Raw genomic sequence first — 22350 nt, forward strand, 5'->3', positions numbered from 1 at the left:
TGCTCAGGGTCTGGCTGAGCATCGGTCAGCAGGTGGTGAGCAACTGAGTTGTGCATCACTTGTTTTTTCATGGGTTTTATTTTCTCACACACACCCTTATTTTTTTATTTCAATTATCAAATTGTTCTTATCTCAACCCATGAGTTTCACCTTTTTCTGATTCTCTTCCCCGTCCCAGAAGATTGTGTGTGTGTAGGGTGCGTGAGTGAGCAACTGCGTGGTACTTAATTGCTGGCTGGGGTTAAATCATAACAATATTAGCACATCATGGAGAGTCCCCACAAGCTTTACAAAAGAATTCCTTTTACATGATTTTTAAAATAAATCCTGGCTCAACTACTGGAGCTTGTTTTGAGAGAGTCAGCAGTAATGAAAAGGTAGGTTGTTCTTGCTGCCCAGAAAGATTATGTGAAGTTCTGTTATCAAGTGCTTTTATTTTAAGCAACCTAGAAAGGTGGGAGAGGGGAGATACCAGTATATGTATTGAGGAGTAGTAAGTAATATTTAAAAGGCAGAACACTATACAGTGATCAGACTGGTAAACTTATTTTCCTTAAATGAGGACACTGAGCCCATGTGTCTGGGCTGAAGACATAGTGTTTGGCAGCCACCTCCAGTATTAGATAGAATAAGTTCTTACTATTCCTTTTATGGTATACCTCGTGTTTTTTCTTTTCCTTTTGTTTCTGATTGTTGCGCTCTTCCACCAGGGGATGGGATTGCCAGGGAAAGTAGTCCGTTTATTAACAATGCAGAGATGGACAGAGAAAACATGTATGAAGGAAAGAATATGGCTCTCTTTGAGGTAAGTTAAATATCCCCAAAACATATTTCACCTTAGATTGAGGTTCTGCTAGTAAGATGAAAAAATGCAACACTGTTTTCTTTCTCTTCTGAAATTTAGTGGGGGGAAAATCATTTGAATAACATTTCAGTAGTTTGGTAACATTGCTTTTCAGTGAATTTGCGTGATGTAATGATGTGCTAAGATATTTTTTTTTCTTCCTTCTATGTTTTAGTTTATCGGTATAGGCAAGTACAATAATTTTGATATGCATTAATGTGAAGATAAGCATTTCTATGGTAGGATCTAGAAACTGTTATTGGAGAAGGTTGCTGAAGCTTAAATGTAGTGTGTTTAACAAAGCAGTATCCAGTTTTAAAAGGCATATCAAAGATATTATATTGAACAGCGGTAAATAAAGACTTTTCTTAAAGCTGCAAAACTATAAACCAAACTGGAACTGCAATAGGCCATGACTTAGTTGTATTGTCCAGTTACAGTGTAGAGCATACCACAGCTATTTCTACTTTCTAATAGAAACATCTGCCTTATCATGCAAGCTTAATACATGTTTAATTCACTGAATGATTGCAATCATTTACATGAAAAAAAAATCGATATGGTATATTTAAGTGCAACACTTGCAATGAAATAGTACTTTTAGTGAAGTTTAACTCAAGTTGATCTGCTCTAGCAACATCAGCTGGTCTTGCTTTGATGCTTGCTATTAACAGTAAACAAGGTCCTTCCAACTTGGTTTGCTTAGCCATCCTGCTGTTGTATTCTGCCCACTGTTTTCTTGTAGACCTCTTCATAGAATGGTCAAGGTTGGGAGGGACCTATGGAGACCCATCTAGTCCAACCCCTGCTAAAGCAGGTTCATCTAGAGCAGGTTGCACGGAAACGGAACCAGGTGGGCTTTGAATGCCTCCATTCACTCTGAGGAGGAGACTCCACAGCTTCTCTGGGCAGCCTGTGCCAGTGCTCTGTCACCCTCACAGTGGTTTTCCTCATATTGAGATGGAACTTGCTGTGTTGCAGTTTGTGCCCACTGCCCGTTGTCCTGTCACTGGGCACCACTGAAAACAGCCTGGCCCCATCCTCTTGACACCTACCCTTAGGGTATTTGTCGGCATTGATTAGCCTGGAGAAGAGAAGACAGAGGGATCTTAAGACGCTCAGGTCTTTCAGCCTTTCCTCACAAGGGAGATGCTCCAGTCCCCTCATCCTCTTTGTAGTCATCCACTGGACCCTCTCTAGTAGATCCCTGTCTCTCTGGAACTGGGGAGTCCAAAGTGGGACATAGAACTCCAGATGTGGCCTCATCACGGCAGAGTATAGCGGGAGGATAACCTCCCTTGACCTGCTGGCTGTGGTCCTCCTCATGCACCCCAGGGTGCCATTGGCCTTCTTGGCCACCAGGGCACACTGCTGGCTCGAGGGCACCTTGCTGCCCACCAGAACTCCCAGGCCCTTCTCCGCAGAGCTGCCTTCCAGCCCAGGACAGCCCCAGCCTGTACTGGTGCAGGGGCTGTTCCTCCCCAGGGGCAGGACCTTGCACTTGCCTTTGTTGAACTCCATTAGGTTCCTCTCTGCCCAGCTCTCCAGCCTGTCCATGTCTCGCTGAATGGCAGCGAAGCCTCCTGGTGCATCAGCCACTCCTCCCAGTTTTGTATCATCCACAGACTTGCTGAGGGTGCACACTGGCCCCTCATCCAGGTCACTGATGAGTAAGTTGAACAGGACTGGACCCAGCACTGACTGCTGGGGAACACCACTGGCTACAGGCCACCAGACAGACTGTGCCACTGATCACAACCCTGTGAGCTCTGCCCTTCAGCCAGTTCTCAGCCCGCCTCACTGTCCACTCATCTACCACACTTTCTGAGCTTCTCTACGCTATGAGGATGTTATGGGAGATAGTGTCAGAAGCCTTGCTGAGGCCAAAGTGAACAACCTCTACCACTCTCCTCTCATCTACTCAGCCAGTTATTCCATCATAGAAGGCTATCAGGTTGGTCAGGCATGATACCCCCTTGGTGAATGCATGTTGACTACTCCTGGTGATCTGCTTTTCGCCACATGCTTTGAGATGACCTCCAGGGATGGAAGTGGAGTTGATTGGTCTGTAGTTTCCTGGGTCCTTCTCCTTGCCCTTTTTGAAGACATGAGTGACACTGGCTTTCCTCCAGTCCCCAGGCACCCCTCCTGTCTGCCATGACATTTCAAAGATGGAGTGGCTTGGCAGTAACATCTGCCAGCTCCCGCAGCAGTTGGGGGTGCATCCTATTGGGAGCCATGGATTTGTGGGTGTCAGGTTTGCTTAAGTGATCTCTAATGTCATTCTCCTCAATCAAGGGAAAGTCTTCGTTTCTCCAGACTTCCTCTCTTGCCTCCAGGCTCTGGGAAAGCAGAGCACCAAACTGGATAGTGAAGACTGAAGCAAAGACGACATTCAGTAGCTCTGGCTTCTCTGTGTCCTTTGTCACCAGGGCACCCACCTCATTGAGCAGCAAGCTCGCGTTTCTCCAATCACCCTTGCGCTGCTGATGTTCTTGCAGAAGCCCTTCTTGCTGTCCTTGAGATCCCTCTACAGATTTAATTCCAAACAGACCTTAGCCTTCCTTGTCGCTTCCCTGCATGTGCTGACAGCATCCCTATATTCCACCCAAGTGCCCTGTCCCTTTTTCCACATACTGTAAACTTCCTTTTTCTCTTTGTGCTTTGCCACTAGCTCCTTCCTCTTCCATGCAGGCCTCCTGCCACCTTTGCTCCATTTCCTGCTCATGGGGTTGCAGCTATATTGAACTTGGGGGAAGTGTGCTTGAATATTAGGTAGCTCTCTTGGACCCTGCTACCTTGTAGAACCCTAATGCATGGGCTTCCTCCAAGCAGGTCCTTGAAGAGGCCAAAGTTAGCTCTCCTGAAGTCCAGGGTTGCAGTCCTATTTATTGCCCTACTTCCTCCATGCAGGATTCTGAACTCCATTGTCTCGTGGTCACTGCAGCCAAGTCTGCCCCTGACCTTCACATCCCCAAGCAGTCCCTCTTTCTTTGTGAACATGAGGTCTAAGAGCACACCTCACCTCTTTCGTTCCCTCACCACCCGTGTCAAAACATTACCAGCAGTGCTCTGCAGAAACCTCCTGGGCTGCAAGAACCTAGCAGTGTTGTCTTTCTGAGCAGGTATCGGGGAGGTTGAGGTCCCCCATGAGAACGAGGGGCTACCTCCAGTTGTTTGTAGAAGGTCTCATCAACTTGCTTTTCCTGATCAGGTGGCCTGCAGCAAACGCGCACAACAGTGTTCCCCGTGTCTGCCAGCCCCTTAATCTTTAGCCATAAGGTCTTGACTCATTGTGAATCCACCCCCAAGGAAAGCTCAATACAGTCCAGTTGCTTCTTCACATAAAGAGCAACTCCACCCCCTCTTCTTGCTGGCCTGTGTCCTAAAAAGTATGTAGCAATCCGGTCATGAGCTATCCCACCGTGTCTCTGTAATAGCAGTGAGATCATGGCACTGTGACCCTTTATGCTGTTTTCTTCTTCTTTTTACGTATCTTTGCACAGAAGACGTGATCTTTCAGTTCCTTCTTTCTGCGTGACCCAAATAAAGTAGTCTCACCATTTCTCACCAAGTCTTAGAGAAGATTGTGCTAAGGGTCAAAGTCATGTTGGTCATTAATTTTCTTTATTTGTCACGTATGCAATTTCTTACTATTTCTGACAGAAACCATGGTAGTGGAGTTTTGTCACTGAATTTCTCTCATTCAGGCTGTACTCTGTAAAGCAATGTCCAAAACCTGTTGTTCAAATTAGCTGCTGTGTTCCTCAGTGTTGATTAAATTGTTATAGCTGCTTTTTGTCTTTAATCTCCTTTGAATATATGCTTGCATCAGCTCTTTTGAATAGCGGCTGGTATTAAATCCTCAGCTGATGGTATAACAATGACTATCTTTTGCATATCTCAGACAGTTACAGTGTTGCCTTCAAAGCCTTCTGGTGACTTAATCACCATTGCCGTAGTAGTGGTAAATATTTTTTGGTAGTACATATGTTTCACAGTGGTTTTCCTGCATTCTTATTCTTCTCATGTTTTCAGCTAACCTATGTTTTGAACTTTTGTATGAATGTTACAAAGAAGTTTGGTTATTACAAACATGATTATCATGACCTAATGCCTCAGACAGAGATACCCTGGTTCTTGTCTTTCTGTTTGCAGCCCTGATCTCTTACCTTCCTTCCAACATTTGATCTTGTGTGCTTGGTTAATTCTTCGGTTCCACTTTTCTTGGAATAGTTTTATTGTATATGCTTCCTCTGGATTTATTATTTGTTTTAGCATGTTTTTGTTTTGTAGCAGAGGCTTGGCTAAAGAAAGATGGGCTGATTTCTGTGTCAAGTAATATTATATACATGCAATTATATATGATATGTATATGTACCAGTATTTTCAAACAGTGAATACTTTGGAAGTAGTATGCGTGGTTTAAGGTAAAATATATATAAGTCTGCAACAGCAGGTTTGAGAGTGATCCTTAAGTATCTTGCTGCTAGAGAGAATCATTTGAGGACACTCTCTAGACATAAGCAAGATGCTGGAAAAACACTCTGACTCAACCCTGCCAGTACAATCCCCTAAAAACTGTATTGTGATAGGAATAGATTTTTACAATTAACAATGGCTCTTCTCTAGATTTGCCTTATATTCCAGCTGTACAAGCTACACATTGTAAGACAGTGTAAAAAAGTGAAAGAAATGTTGCAAGATAGCCATGTAGCGTTAGACTTCTAGAAAGATTTAGAACTCTTGTGGGTTGAAAGCTGATGGTATTTTGTCATGCTAATTTTTTATTTAGGTGAATCAGGGTTGACCTGTTAAGTATGTGTTTGAAGTATTATCATAAAATTATGATGATTAAAAAAACCTATTTAATAAATGCAGTATTCTTAAAATCCCAACAGGAAGAAATGGATAGTAATCCCATGGTGTCATCTCTTCTTAATAAACTAGCAAACTACACAAATCTAACTCAAGGTGTGGTGGAACATGAAGCAGATGAAGACAGCAAGCGAAAGGAAGTCAAGGTATTTAAACTTCTAATGTGTTATTGAGACAAAGGTGTCCACAAATATGAGCATTTTACAACCTAAAAGGAAAATATGTGGATGCCTAAAACAGGAGTAAGGTTTTTAATACTGTATTTAAAATTGAAGTGTTTGGAGTAAAGCTTGTGTTAAATCAGTGTTCTTGTTAGCATGTTTTTAGCAAGACCTTGCTGCAAAAGCCCTAGCTAAAATGTGTGCAGAGCTAGGATCTGAAACATGGAGTGCACCCAGTTTCATCTTCCTTTCTTTTTTTCTTCCTTCTGCCCTTGTATGAGCATCAGTACCTTCTGTCTACTTCTAGTGTGGATACAGTATGATATTTTTTTTACTTAAAAAATATTTATTTTATTTAATGAATTGGATTTTTACCTAAAGGTGGGATTTAAGAAAAACTTGAGATGAAGCAAATCACACTCTTAAATCAGTGGGCATATTTGCTCCTGTTCGCACGATAGCAGTTTTTTCTGAGTAGCTCTCTGGTTTCTGTGTGTCAGACTAAGTATTTTTAAAACTTAATGGACACATTCCAAGAAAACATTTGTTGCATACTTCAAAAATATGACACTTGTTGGGTGTGTGTGGCAGCAGTGGCAGGCAAAGGCTGTGTTTGGTACGTACCTAAATTCACTTGCTAGAAGACAGCAAGTGTATTCTTCAAGGGTTGTCTACTGGATACAGAAAGTACCTATCTAGGCCTCTACAGAAATGGAATGTATGCATCAGACTCTGCAATGAGATGTTGGATTGATTCCCTCTGAGCCGGGAGTTGTTTTGGAAGGAGAAAGCCTGAATCAAAAACATATGATCTGACAGAGTACAAAAACCTCCAGGCAAGGAGGAATGATGAGCTGGAATTGACTGGATGAACATGGTAACTGAAACTAAGAAACGTAGGGTAGATGGTAGGAAAAGGAGGGTGCTGGGAGCCCGTGTGTTTTTGTGTAGGAGAGGAGGGGTGCTGCTGCTGAGCTTGTATGCTGAGCTATGGAGAAAGGAGAAGCACATAAGCATGAATATAAGGAAATGAACACGTAGCAGAAGAGTGATACGGAAAGGTACTTTTGAAAATAACTTTAGAACTGGAGCTCATTCGACTGGAAGAGAGATTTATGGTGTAGTACCTGAATATTTGCAGTAGAACTGTTTGTATTAGGACTTTTCTAGTGTAGGAAGTTGGTACCAGGACAGTGAGCAAGGGCAAGGAATAAAGTCCTGCTGTTTTAGCTTTTTGCTTAACCCCACACACAAATAGACACAGGATGCTTTTCGTTTGTCTCATTGTGCTTGTTCTGTATTTCTTATCTGAAGATACAGCTTGAGAGATGAGAAGACAAACGCTGATGAACTCACACTTTTCTTAGTGCAATCCATGTCCTCTGTTCAGCGGCTGTGCAGTGCATTTTACTAGCGCAGCACAGTGTTAGTCTCCCTAGAACAGACTAGCCAAATGAACGCTCCTGTGCTCACTTGCACTTGATCTTATTTGAGCACTGTATGGTGGACTGAAAATGTGATTCCTATGTATGTCTCTCTTTTAGTTCCATGTCTGAAATCAAGTGATGGTTAACTAGTAACCTTAGTAACCTGGAAAAGTAGCGTTTTAATGGCGTAATTGAGGCAGTAGCATCGATATCCCTTATGGATATTGCCCAAGATGTTAAAAACAAAAATTATAGTCTAAATGGCAATCCATGGTTCTTTATAACTACTTTGAAACCCGGTGTTTTCTTAGCAATTCTGCTAACTCTATCCCAGCCAAAACCAGGACAATGAGTTAATTTTCTTCTTAGTAGCTGGTACAATTCTGTGTGTTGAATTTAATATGAGAATATATTGATAACATGCTGATGTTTCAGTTGTTGCTAAGTTGTGCTTATTCTAGATAAGGACTTCTCAAATTTCCCATGCTCTACCACTGAGCAGGTGCACAAGAAGCTGGGAGGCAGCAGAACCTGGGCAGCTGACCCGAACTAGGCAAAGGGATATTCCATGCTATAGAACATCGTGCTCAGTATATAGCTGGGGGAGCTGATTGCTGCTCAGGATCTGGCTGGGCATCGATCAGCCGGTGGCGAGGAACTGAATTGTGTATCACTTGATCATTTTGGTTTCCCTCCCACCGCCCTTGGGTTTAATTCCCCTCTCTTTATTTCTCATTCCTTTTCATTACAATAGTTGTTGTTGTTACTGTGTTTTCCTTTATTTCAGTTATTAACTTGTTCTTGTCTCAACCCACAAGTTTCACCTATCACTGATTTTCTTTCCCATCTCCCACTGGGGCAGGGAAAGGAGTGAGCAAGCAACAGCATGGTACTTAGTTGCTGGCTGCAACAATGCTTTTTGGCACCTGACATGGTTCTCGAAGGATTGAGATAATGACAGATCTGACCGGAGTATGTTAAAACAAATTTGATAAAAGCATTCTTTGTATTGGTTTAATAGTCACTGGTAGTAATGTTTATTTGTTTGCTCTGAGTTGTTAAGCTTGGTCTCATATTTGTATTATGTTAGCAAACATATGCTGCAATTAAGCTGTTGATTTGGTATTTATCACCCCTGGGGCCTGGTTTTCATCTTTTTTTACTTTGTGATACTGGCATGTGATCTGCTGTGATCTCTGATCATGAAACTATTCTGGTGGGAGGACTCGGTATTGTCCTCACTTCTGTACTTCGGGAGCCATCTAGTGGAAACAGTTAGTGATTACACCTTTTGATTTTTCTCGGAGAGCCAACCTATGGGGGAGACATCTTTCTACATTTCCCCCTCCTCCAGGCTAATTACAGAAGCATTTAAGAAATCTGAAAGTCTTGGGAACATCCTTGGGATGTTGAAAACACCCTGTTTCTGGTCCTGATCCTATTGCTAGGAATGCTGAATGTGGTGGTTCCAATCTTGTTTAGAGTTAAGCAACTAGCTGCAGCTGCTTAGGTCTCTGTGACTGGCATGGCAACTACTCAGGCCCTTGGTGATGAGTGATGCAGAGAACCAACCTGTATTGGTGTAATTTGCCCCTACATGCAAGAAGAACTGGACATGAAAATAGACTCATTCAGTAAAGGACAGAGCAGGGCCACCACAGGAACAAGAGGAAGAGACAGATCACTATCCCTGAATGAGTCACAAAATATGCAAAAAGATTTTAGCTGTCAAGCAGGTGAGCGTGTTATCACCTGGCTGTTCCAATGCTGGGATAATGGGGCTAGTAGCTTTGAATTAAGACAGTGAACCCAAGCAGCTGGGATCACTTTCTAGGGAAGGGGGCATTGACAAGGCAATTGGAAGAGGGATATAATCCTCAGTCTCTGGAGACAACTCCTGTCAAGCATGACGGAAAGATATCCATCACTTCAAGGAGGATATTACATGGGGCCCAGGCAAATCTACTGAAATAGAGAGAGGTATCATGTTACTGAGGGAATTACTCATACTAGAGATGATTTATCATGACCTGAACAATGCATAGTTATCCACAGATTCAGATGAAGTCAAATGCCCGTGACCCATGTGGTGGAAATTTGTATGGAGCACACCAGCATCATATGTCAACTTATTGGCAGTAATGAGCTGGAGAGACAAAGTGGCATCAATGGTGGATGAAGTGGCTCGCCAGCTATGCGAATATGAAGACAACATCTCTTCCTCCCTCATCTTGACTGTGGAGAAAGAGGTCCAGCAACTCAGAGGATAGTTCTTACCTCCTCACCTGTACAGACCCTTGTCTTTTGGCTGTTAACAGTAAGTGTCCTGCTCAAGAGGGAGAGTACAGGAGATGGACACCCTGGGGTTTTACCTGTGGAACCATAGAGATTACGTGAGGAAGTGGGATGGAAAATCTGCCTTGACCCTGGAGGCATGAGTACATGAATTGCAAGGAAAAACAATCACAGCTGGGGGTTCTTTCATGAAGGTTGCTGCTCCAGTCTCTAGTGGACATTTTCCTAGGGAGATTGGAAGGGCTGATCTTACTCCAGAGCCTATAGAAAGGAATTCTAATCCATTTTTGCAAGACTGTTCCACGTTACAGCTGCTCTGCACCACTTGCTGCCCTGGTGGAGAATCCTATGACCAGAACTACAGGGGCCCTGCCCCCAGCAGGGTAGAGGGCAGGGACAACTGAGTTTACTGAACTGTGTGGATCCAATGGCCTGGCATGTCAGACTGACAGCAGTGTAAGGTTCTAGTAGATACTGGTGCACCGCATACCCTAATGCCATCAAGCTATGAAGGGGCAGAACACATTAGTATTTCTGGAGTGACAGGGGAGTTCAACAGCTAACTGTTGGAGGCTGAAGTGAGCCTGACTGGGAACGAGTGGCAAAAGGCCCCATTGTGACTGGCCCAGAGGCTCCATGTATCTTTGGCATAGACTATCTTAGGAGAGGGTGTTCTAAGGACCCAAAAAGGTACCATTTGGCTTTCTGTATAGCAGCTGTCTTGGAAATGGACAAAATTAGGCAGCTGTCTACCTTGCCTGATCTCTTGGAGGATCCTTTTGTTGTGGGGGTTGCTGAAGGTCAGAGAACAACAGGTGCTGATCGCTACACCAGCGGTGCACTGATGGCAGTATCACACTAGCTGAGACTCCCTGATTCCCATCCATAAGCCGAGTTGTTGACTGGAGAGCTAAGCAATGATCAGCAGGACTTGCTCCCCCTTTACTAGCCTCATATGGCCAGTGCAGAAGTCTAATGGAGAATAGAGACTAGCAATAGATTGTCGTGGCCTGAATGAAGTTATGCTGCTGTACCAAACATGCTAGAACTTCAGTGTGAACTGGAGTCAAAGGCAGCCAAATAATATGCCACTGTTGATTTCACAAACACATTTTTCTTAATCCCTTTGGCAGAAGAGTGCAGGCACAGTTTGCTTTGACTTGGAGGGGTGTCCAACACACCTGGAATCAACTGCCTCAGGGATGGAAGCACAGCTCTGCCATCTGCTATGAACTGATCCAGACTGCACTGGAACAAAGTGAAGGTCCAGAACACCTGCAATACATTGATTAAACCATCATATGGGGCAATAGGGCAGAAGGAGGCTTTTGAGAAAGGGAAGAAAATAGTACAAATCCTCCTGAAAGCAGGTTTTGCCATAAAGCAAAGTAAGATCAAGGAACCTGCACAGCAGATTCAGTTTTGGGGAATAAAATGGCAAGATGTACATAGTGAGATCCCAGTGGATGTGATCAACAAAATACTAGTTGGTGGAGACATAACAGTTAAGAAAGAAACAGAAGCTTTCTTAGGCATTTTGGGTTTTTTGTGAATGCACATTCCAAACTACAGTCTGATTGTAAGCCCTCTTTTTCAAGTGACCCAGAAGAAGAACTATTTCAAATGGGGCCCTGAACAATGGCAAGCCTTTGATGAAACAGGAGATAGTTCAAGCAGTGGCCCTTGGGCCAGGCTGAACACAGGGCAAGATGTAAAAAATGTGCTCTACACCACAGCTGGGGAGAATGGCCCTACCTGGAGCCTCTGGCAGAAAGCACCAGGGGAGACTCAAGGCTGACCCTTGGGCTTTTGGAGTAAGGGATACAGAGGACCAGAGGCCCGCTATACTCCAAATGAAAGAAATGTTGGCAGCTTATGAAGGGGCTTGCGCTGCTTTAGAAGTGACTGGCACGGAAGCCCAGCTCCTCCTGGTACCCTGGTTGCCAGTGCTGGCCTGTGCATTTAAAGGGAGGATTTCTTCTACACATCATGCAACTGATGCTATGTGCAGTAAGTGGGTTGTGCTGATCACACAACAAGCTCAGATAGGAAATCCCAGTCATCCAGGAATCTTGGAAATGATTATGGACTGGCCAGAAGGTAAACAGAATATCACCAGAGGAGTAGGTGTCACATGCTGAAGAAGCCCCATTGTACAATAAATTGCTGGAACATGACAAGCAATATGCCATGCTTACTGATGGGTCCTGCCATATTGTAGAAAAGCGTAGGAGATGGAAAGTGACTGTATGGAGTCCCCTACAACAAGTAGCAGAAACTGCTGAAGGAGAAGGTGAGTCCAGTTGGTTTGCAGAGGTGAAAGCTATCCAGCTGGCCTTAGATGCTGCTGATTGAGGAAAATGGCCAATACTTTACCTCTATACTGACTCATGGGTGGTAGCAAATGCTTTGTGGGGGTGGCTGCAGCAATGGAAACAGAGCAACTGGCAAACAGAGGTAGATCCATGTGGGCTGCCACATTGCGGCAAGATACTGCTGCCTGGGTGGAGAACCTGGCTGTAAAAGCATGTCACGTAGATGCTCGTGCACCCAACAGTCGGGCCACTGAGGATCATCCAAACAACCAGCAGGTAGATCAGTCAGCCAAGATTGAAGTGGCTCAGGTAGATTTGGATTGGCAACATGAAGTTGGATTATTTATAGCTCGGTGGGCTCATGACACTTCATGTCATCAAGGAAGAGATGCAACACATGGCCTGAGACCGAGGGGTGGACTTAACCATGGATGCTATTGCAGAGGTGATCCATGAATGTGAAATGTGGTGCAATTAAGCAAGCCAAGCAATTAAAGCCTCTTTGGGTTGGAGGACAATGGATGAAATATAAATATGGGGAGTCTTGGCAGACTGACTGTATCACACTCCCACAGACTACCAAGGCAAGCACCAATGTGCTTACAGTGGTGGAAGCGACCACTGGATGGCTGGAAACATATCTGGTGTCCCATGCCACCACCTGCAACACTGTCCTGGTCCTTGAAAGACTGGTCTTGTGGTGACATGGCATCCCAGAAAGAACAGAGTCGGACAATGGGACTCATCTCCAAAACAATGTCATAGACACGGGCCAAAGAGCATGGCATTGAGTGGGTATATCACATCCCTTATCATGCACCAGTCTGAGAAAATGGAATGATACAATGGTCTGTTAAAGACTATGCTGAGAGCAGTGGGTGATGGGACCTTCAAACATTAGGGTACGCATTTAGCAAAAGCCACCTGGTTAGTCAACATTAGGGGATCTGCTAATTGAGCTACCCTGCCCAATCAAAGCTTTTACGTACTGTAGAAGGAGCTAAAATCCCTGTAGTGCACCTTTAAAAATACACTGGGGAAAACAGTCTGGGTCATTCCTGCCTCGGCCAAAGGCAAACCCATTTGTGAGGTTAGTTTTACTTGAGGACCTAGGTGCACTTGGTGGATAATGTGGGCGGTCAGGGAATTCAGATACATGCCTTGAGGACTTGATTTTGGGTGGAAATACCCGATAAAGTAAGTCGTGTGATGTTAATTGCTATACATTGCTGTATATATAAGTTATCATTTCTATATGCCCATCGGTGTGCAGGGTACATCATGGTGGCCATCTCTGCTGCTCTGGGTTTGGAGAGCTGAACCTGACTCCCTCCCAGCTGCCACATTAATGAAGAATGAACCTTGATGAGACAGGACCAGCGCAGTGGTGATGGAATCAGAACTGGCTTCAACATGCAGCAATCCAACACCTCATACCATCTTTCTTGCCTTGAAAGACTGTTACAACAGATGGAGCTCACCTTGTGGACAAATGAATTTAATGAATTTATAGAGGGGTGGTCCACAGACTAAGGGACCGATATCTCTGTGTTTATATCAAAAGACAGGAAAGTGTGGCATGACATACATAAATAGTATGAAGTAAGGGAAAGCTACTGTCCTGGTTTTGGCTGGGATAGAGTTAATTTTCTTCCTAGTAACTGGTGTAGTGCTGTGTTTTGGATTTAGTATGAGAATAATGTTGATAACACACTGATGTTTCAGTTGTTGCCAAGTAGTGCTTACTCTAAATCAAGGACTTCTCATGTGTGCACCTGCTCAGTTGCAGAGCATGGGAAAAGAAGCCAAAGGGATACTCCATACCATAGAATGTGATGCTCAGTATATAAACTGGGGTGAGCTGGCCAGGAGGGGCCTATCACTGCTAGGGCACTGGCTGAGCATCAGTCAGCAGGTGGTGGGCAATTGTATTGTGCATCACTTGTGGGTTGCTTTTTTTTTGTGTGTGTGTGGTCTGTTCCCCCCCCCCGCCATGAGTTTAATGCTTTTGTCCCTTTCTCGCTCCTTTTCATTACAGTTGTTGTTCTTATTTTAAGCATATGTTACTTTATTTCAATTATTGAGTTGTTCTTACCTCAACCTACAAGTTTTACCTATCTCTGATTCTCCCCACCCCATGCCACTGCCGTGGTCAGGGGGAGGGAGGGAGGGAGCGGCTGTGTGATACTTAGTTGCTGTCTGGTGTTAAATCAGGGCACTTAGAGAGCACCAATACTTGCTGCTTTATTTAAATTGAATGCCTTTTTCACAGCCTGAGTTGTGATCTAAGAAGAACTTCTTTATCTGGAAACCTACTGTGTATAACTGTTGTTTCTAAGCTGAATATTTCAGGGCCTGATTTCTTCGTAAGTGTAGAAGGCTGGAATTTCAATGAGGCATGAATATTTTTGTGTGTGTCTTGACCCATGATAATCACCAGCAGATAAAAACTACAAACAAATATACTATGTTCTGGCAGGTTTTACAGCTTTTGAGGAAACAAATTGTAGTCAGCTCTGCATTTCTCCTGGCCTTGTCATAATACTTTGTTTGTAATTTTTTTAAAAATCGAGAACATGTATCTTGGAATTATCATTTTGTGGGCCAGCTACAGGGCAATGGATGGTCACGTTTTTGCAGAACATACTTGATACTTTGATTGTGGCAGTAACTTCTCTTCAATGGTAGTCGGTAACTGGTATTTTAGAAAACGGTTTGTAAAGCTTTGTAATCAACAGATAAAGGGGCATCCTATCCTTATCAGGGTTTTATCCTAATTCCTGTGGAACAAGAGAGTTTGCTATCACAAGTAGTTTTCTGTTTTTTCAGGGATCTTTCTGCATAAGTAGCCTTAGAATACTTGTAAAGCTGGACGCTCTGAAGCTACCAATTTCACTTGGCATTTGTTCATGGAGCATTTGTGATAAGTGCTTGTGGAATAAAGTACTTATGGGTTTAAAGTGTTCAGTGCAAAGGAATTAAACGTTCTGATTTCATTTTCAGGTTCCACGTATGGGCACTTTTATTGGTGTGTACCTGCCCTGCTTGCAAAACATCTTGGGAGTCATCCTTTTCTTACGTTTAACATGGATTGTGGGAACAGCTGGAGTTCTAGAGTCTTTCATCATCGTGTTCATGTGTTGTGCTTGTGTAAGTTAACTTTTTTAAAAAAATATGGGCCAAATTCTCTGTTACAAGAGTACTGCTGTCCTCTAATGTATGAACAGCAAAGAAAGGTTTCTCCATATCTGTTAAATATCAGTGCAATTGAGTCACATGGGGTGTGTGTCGGTGAGTGTGTATTTATCTGTATCTGCACCGAGTGTCATGTCATTCTAGCCTGTGTGAAGCCTACATCTTCTGAGTTGGAGTAAGCTTTTTCCTGAAGTGTTACATGGATTTTATTAAACTTGATTTTAGCAAGTATTTCATGATTTACATTGAGATTTGAACTGTTCTGCTTTTCGCAGAACAAACTGGAATATAAACTAGAAATCAATCCACAGCTTTACATCTATAAACTAATATTTTGAAATGTGAGACCTAGTAGATGATATTGTCATAACAGTGACACTTGGTCAGGTTTTCACTACTACTTAATCGGAATAATGAACATCTTATTTCAAGTACATTCTGTGACCTGTATTCTTCAAGTTCTTGCAAAAAACTGTCTCAAACATCTAAACTAACCGAATCTTCTACTGAAAAACTTAGTATTTAATTTATCTGGATATCCCTAACCAAAGTTATGATTATTTTTAGTTGCTGTGACATCTTATGTAAAAAAAAAAAAACCCACCTTTTTTCATTTGATCACTTTCTCTTGCCCCATCTTTCAAAAAACTTTCAGTATTTTAAATTTCCTCTATTTCATCTTTCCACAGACTATGCTAACTGCAATTTCAATGAGCGCAATAGCAACAAATGGTGTAGTTCCAGGTAATGAAGAATTTTATCTGAAATAGTGAATGATCAAATGATGGAAGTTTAAAGCTGGGATAAGAAATTACTGTAGTCTGAGATATCAAGAGTAATGCCTTTGTGTCAAGTGCATATTTTCTTTTAACTGATTTAGAAATTACTTTTTAAGGTGAGATGCAATCTTTTAACTGGACTTTCTGGGAATTATGAGCTGTAGCACACATTTGTCATCAATCACTTAATTCTGTTTGAATGAAAGATAAGATGTTATAACTTGAACTCACGGAGACTTGTCTTCATGCAAAGCAGATTTCTTCACACTTACAAGTAAGGCTGCTGTTGTTTCTTCCCCTGCCCCCAAATTTGCCTGGACTCCATTTCTAAACACTGGAGCTACTTATGTTGTTTCCTGCAAGAATAGCAGCCAGTCTTAACAGCAGAAATCTTTGTCTATATAAGCACTCTAGGTTATGCTTATCTCCTTAAATTTTCAGGATAAATACATAAACCTGTTTCTCTTCAGTTATGAAGCTGATATGTTTTTTTTAGATGTAAAATCAGTTAGCCTTTGAAACTCTTGCCCTTTTCAGTTTCTCAATATGCTTATTGGTAATACTGGTGTTCAGGCATTGTTATGAACTCTGTACAGCTCAGTAAGGGGTTCCAGAACAGATATGTAAGTTGTTGAGCAAAAGCAAATGCTATAACTTGTACAGGGTGTAGAATAATTGTATTTCATGGATACAGTGTCATATAGGAAATATAAGTACAATAAAAATGTTTCAAATACTTAAACTACACTTCATTATTAGTTTTATTCTAATCAGTATCCAGATAATGAAAATGTACTGCTCTTTTCTCCCCCCCCCCCCCCCCATATTTTTAAAGTTCATAGTAAAAGCTTTGCTTAATATCTGAGTGTCACAGGACTCTTTGAAGTTTGCAGGTCTTAAACTAGACGGGTCTTAATTTTCACTTTTTTGTTGGTGGTGGTGGTGCCAGTTTCAGAGAAACGCTGCTTCTGCTGGAATATATAGAGGAGGCAGAGAGCACAGACAGGAACCTAGGATTGAAAGAGACCTTCTGAGCAGCAGGATCTTGTCTCTTACTGTTCATATGACAGCATTATATTTAGCAAAAGGATTGGTGATGGATCATAAACTTTTTTTTTGTCTCGTTTGTTCATATTGAAGCATGGAATCATTTAGTTTGGAAAAGATTCTTAAGATCAGAGTCCAACCATTAGCCTAACACTACTAAATCCACAACTAAACCACGGCCCTAAGTGCCAAGTCTATGCGGGTTTTTTAAACCCTAGGGATGGTGACTCTGCTGCTTCCCTGGGCAACCTGTTCCAATGCCTGACCACCCTGTCAGTGAAGATTATTTTTTTTCCTCGTATCCAATCTCTGGTACAGGTTGAGGCCGTTCCCTCTTGTGCTGTCGCTTGTTACCTGAGAGAATAGACTGACTCCCCCTGTCTACAGCCTCCTGTCAGGTAGTTGTAGAGAACAGTAAAGTTCCCCCTGAGTTTCCTCCTCTCGAGGCTAAACAGCCCCAGTTCCCTCAGCCATGCCCCATCAGACTGGTGCCCCAGTCTCTGGACAGGTGCCAGCATCTCTGTGTCACTGTTGAAGTGAGTGTCACAAAGCTGAACGCAATATTTGAGGTGCAGCCTCACCAGCGCCCAGTGCAGGGGGCCGATCACTGCCGTGGCCCTGCTGGCCACACGGTTTCTCATACGAGCCGTGATGCTGTTGGTCACCCGGGCACACTGCTGGCCCATGCCCATCCACCTGTCAGCCACCCCCGCCCCAGGCCTTCCCTGCTGGGCAGCTCCCCAGCCCCCTGCCCCAGCCCACAGCTGCCGGGGGCTGCGGTGCCCCCCAGACAGGGCCCGGCACAGAGCCGTGTTGCACCTCGATCACTTGGCCTTGGCCCATGGGCCCGGCGTGCCCAGACGCCCCTGCAGAGCCCTCTGCCCCCCAGCACATCCACACTCCCCCCCCAGCTCGCCGTCGCCCACAAACTGATGCGTTCAATCCCCTTGTCCAGGTTGTCAGTAAAGATACTAAACAGGACGGGGCCCAGCATGGAGCCCTGGGGACACTGTGACCGGCTGCTGATTGATGTAACTCTGTTCACCAGCACTCTTTAGGCTCAGCTGTCCAGCCATCTTGAAAAGCAGTTTCAGACTTTGCCCTTTGATTATAAGTGTATATCTTATTTGCAGACTAATTTTATACAAGGCTGGTGTATATTTGTTTAAAATCATAGAATAGTTTGTGTGGAAGGGACCTTAAAGATAGCCTAGTTCCTGCCCCCCCTGCCCCAGGCGGGGACACCTCCCACCAGCCCAGGCTGCTCCCAGCCCCGTCCAGCCTGGCCTTGGGCACTGCCAGGGATGGGGCACCCACAGCTGCTCTGGGCAGCCTGTGCCAGCGCCTTGCCACCCTCAGAGTGAAGAATTTCTTCTCAATATTTAATTTAAATCTGCCCTCTTTCAGTTTAAAACCATTCCCCCTTGTCCTGTTGCTACAGGACCTACTAAAAAGTCCCTCTCCAACTTTCTCGTTGGCCCCTTTAGGTACTGGAAGGTGCTCTGATGTCTTCCTGGAGCCTTCTCTTCTCCAGGCTGAACAACCCCAGCTCTCTCAGCCTGTCTCCATAGGAGAGGTGCTACAGTCCTCTGAGCATCCTTGTAGCCTTCTGTGGACTCATTCCAACAGGTCCACATCCTTCTCGTGTTGGGGACTCCAGAGCTCAAAACAGCACTCCGACTGGGGTCTCACAAGAGTAGAGCAGTGGGGGAGAATTGCCTCCCTTGACCTGCTGGCCATACTTCTCTTGATGCAGCTCAGGATTCGGTTGGCTTTCTGGGCTGCAAGCATATGTTGCTGGGCCATGTTGAGCTTTCTGTCCACCAGCACCCCAAGTCCTGCTCCTTGGGACTACTCTCAGTCCATTCTTTGCCCAGCTTGCGTTGATGCTGGGGGTTGCCCTGACCCATGTGCAGGACCTTGCACTGGGCCTTGTTGAGCTAAATGAGGCTCGCCACAGGCCTGCTTCAAGCCTGTCAAGGTCCATCACTTCTTTTCTTTGTCTCCTCTTTCATCCTCAATTGTCCTGAGTTGTACAAACATCATGAATTCAAGAGGAGATAGAGGAGAGCGTGCCTTGAGGGGGTTGGAGGGAAGTCAAAATAAAGAGCTTGAAACCTAGAGCCTTATTGAAAGTGCAATGGTACAATGGAAATAAGACTTGTAGTTTATGACTTAAAAGAAAGATGATGCACGTATATGGGAAGTATGAGTGAGAATAATTGAAAAAATCAGGGACAAAATGAATAGTATATGAGTAGACAAGAAAAAGTAATCCCTACCTAGCACTTTGAAATGGTAGTGAAATTAATGCCTGTATTAAATGTGTTAATGGTTTCACATACAGAAAAGAAAAATAACGTACGGTAGTAAGACAAATTCGAATTTGTCCTTATCTTGTAAAGAAATTATTCTGGAAGTTTATTGTTTGTTTGTGAACAGCTTGAGGTTAACAACTAAAGATTGATTGGCATCTATTTATACCTGTATATCCTGTTGTTAATTTACTTTTTGATTGTTTTACTTGTGGATTTGTTCTTTTTTTTTTTTTTTTTCCCTTGGTGTTTACTTCATTTCCCCAGAAAATGCACATAAAATGTATGTTTCAAAGTGAATCTCCCTAACTGCCTAGTTGGTATAGAGATTGAATAGTTTTGCTATGAACTTTTCAATGGAGATGCATGCAGTAGTTATCTTGATTAGGTTGATTGAATTATTCAAACTTTTGCTGTGTACTGCTGTCCTTAATCTGAAGGGCTGGAGTCTTTTTTTTTGTTGTTGTTAAATTCACAGCTGGAGGCTCTTACTACATGATTTCAAGATCTTTAGGGCCAGAATTTGGTGGAGCAGTGGGACTTTGTTTCTACTTGGGTACAACCTTTGCAGGAGCAATGTACATTCTTGGTACCATTGAAATTTTATTGGTAAGTACTAGTTTCTCTTAAGATTAAATGTATTTGAACTGTTTGGGGAGGTTGTGGAGGAATGTATTTGGCCTAAAATGCATCCTAGTTTGGTGATTTTTAATGTTTTGATACTGTTGTTTCCAGTATGTCAATTTATTCTTACTTTATTTTTGACTGTTAGAAGTCCAACAAATTCTGATCAGCAATACAAAAACAAATAAAGGGCTGTCTGATATAAGTTTGTTCTACTTAAAGTAGGAACCAAACAGAATTCGGTAACTGATAATTACTAATTTGTGCTAGGTGCAATATATATGTTTTCTCCTCTTCATAACATGTTCAAATAGCAAATGTCCCATAAATAATGCCTGTGCTACTGTATGCCTACAGAATTGCAAGGAAAACTATTAATTTTAGTAAGGCATGCCTAAAATTCCAAAACTAAAGGTATAGAACTAAACTAGACCTAAAAAACTGGAGACGAAAAATAAATATTTCAGAAGGTTTTGTGGAAAACAACATCAGATCGACAGGTAAAATTTGGAAACGTGTTGAGACAATTTGGTGATTTTGATACTAACTTAAAACTATGACTTTGGTATCAAATGACAGTGCCACAAGAATTAATGCAGTCCCACAGTAGGTTGCATGTGAAATTATAGTTGACAGTGCTTGTTTTCAGGGCCTCTGAAATGTCATTTGAGTTTAGTAATGCCAAGTTATTTTAGGTTTTTTTTAAAATAGTGTGTTTATAAGTGTGAAGGAATTAATTTCTTCTTTAAACATTTATCTGCATATGTTCACGGTGCACCACAGCAAACTTACAAAAGGTTTGGTCCATGTGTTATGCTGCTTTTGTGTTGTATGTCCTCCTCTCTTTCTAAACAAAAATACAGTTGCACATAACGCTTTCTTTAGGTCATCTTAGACTTGGAGTTGAAAAGCTAAAGATTCTGTCTTGAGAGTCAGTTTATCTTTTTCCCTTTGGACTCTTCCTTTATTTTGACTCTGAATGAAGTCTTACTCATTTTTCTTCTTTCATCTAACATGAGAGGGTTTTGGTTCCTTTCCTTGTGACTCACAAATTTTAACAAAGGTGTGGATTTCATGGTATTACCCCTCCTTTGTCTTTTCAACAGCTTTTTTCTTTTTTTTTTTCTTTCTTTTTTCTTTTTTTTTTTTTGTTTTGCTGTAACTTCTCAACATATATCTTATTTCACTTTTCCCAGGCTGTATACCTCTGAGCCCTGAATCCTGTAACGAGCTCTTCAGGGGAGCTTCCACTTATTTTGTATCTACTGGAATTAATTTTACATTTTACTATTCTGGTTTTCAGATCATGACTGTAAGACTTTAAATCTGGCACCTACTTACAGTAAACAGTCAACACACCTAGTTTGCTCTATGTTTCTATTAAAAGAGCTGTTTACTCTAGGTAATTAAAGTGTAAGTCCTTTTTTAAGCCATGTTTTCTTAAGGTCTAGGACTCCCCTCCTCCTTCCAAATCAAAGTCTGTGGGCCTGGCATCAGGCGGCATTGCCAGGATAACTCACAGGAGCTTTTCAGCTTCTGCAGTGCTCGGCAGTGCCATGTGCACTGGGGAAAGCTGCTGCCCAGTGAAAGGTTATTGAGAACATGAAAGGCACATTTATGAGGCAGGAATTAAGAATCTATTCCTCCTTTTCAGAATACTGGCTTTGAAATTCCATATTCCTGTAAAGGTGCTTGTGGAAGACTGCCTGTACGGCAGTGGCCCAGCTGCTGTGGCTTTGCTTCATCCAGGAGCGGCCAGACAGCTAGTGGTCATCATACCAGAGACTGTGTGGGTATGCACAGGAGGTACTTCAGGATTCCTCCTTCTTGTTACTTACTATGACCAATGTCATAAATTCAAAAAAGCCTGGATTTGAAATTAAAGAGATACTGCGCACTCGCTACCACTAGCTTCTGAGCTATGAGCTGCATTAACACCACTAGCACTGTGTCAAGTGGTGAATTGGATTTGGTGCACTGCTCTCTCTACGTAAATGCTTACTTTACGTATTGCTAATAAACAGGTAGGGTATGAAATTTGAAGTGAAAAGTCTCCTAGGATGTCATAGCTGGCAGAAGACCTCAGAACAGGCCCCTGTCATAGCCACAAAGCACCAAGTACTGATTTTGATTTTTTTCTCCACTGAAACACGGGTTATTTGGAGGGGCAGAAATCAGTCAACTGCCTATGACTTTGCTCAGCAAAAGCTGTGAACAGCAGGGCAACAAAGCACATGAGAAAACCTTCTGGAGTACCTCCATACAGAGCCTGATAGTTCTGCAACATTACAATGTAGGATTTTCTATCAATATGGAAATACTCTATCTGTAATCAGGTTTTCATTTTGCTTTTTTTTATTTCATGGTGACATGACAGTTTTAATTCCTTCTAGCATTCTAGTAAGTATCAATTTGCTAGATTTAAATTTAATTTAAAATTAATTTAATTAAATTTCAAGAAAATTCTAGC

At 42.8% G+C, this 22350-nt stretch overlaps 1 protein-coding gene across 5 annotated transcripts in view; it reads left to right on the top strand.

The window, feature by feature from the left end:
- Window positions 1–22350, top strand: part of LOC308061731 (solute carrier family 12 member 7-like) — a 78141-nt gene that overhangs the window by 16939 nt on the left and 38852 nt on the right. For all 5 annotated transcript variants that reach the window (XM_080382126.1, XM_080382122.1, XM_080382124.1 and 2 more), the window contains exons 2-6: window positions 711–805; window positions 5746–5868; window positions 14924–15070; window positions 15805–15859; window positions 19735–19865. In XM_080382126.1, the coding sequence (XP_080238252.1) occupies window positions 711–805; window positions 5746–5868; window positions 14924–15070; window positions 15805–15859; window positions 19735–19865 (551 nt within the window). The remainder of the gene's footprint in view (window positions 1–710; window positions 806–5745; window positions 5869–14923; window positions 15071–15804; window positions 15860–19734; window positions 19866–22350) is intronic.

This window comes from Falco punctatus (genome assembly GCF_963210335.1).
Source record: "Falco punctatus genome assembly, chromosome: 4".
In the NCBI taxonomy this organism is placed as follows: domain Eukaryota; kingdom Metazoa; phylum Chordata; class Aves; order Falconiformes; family Falconidae; genus Falco; species Falco punctatus.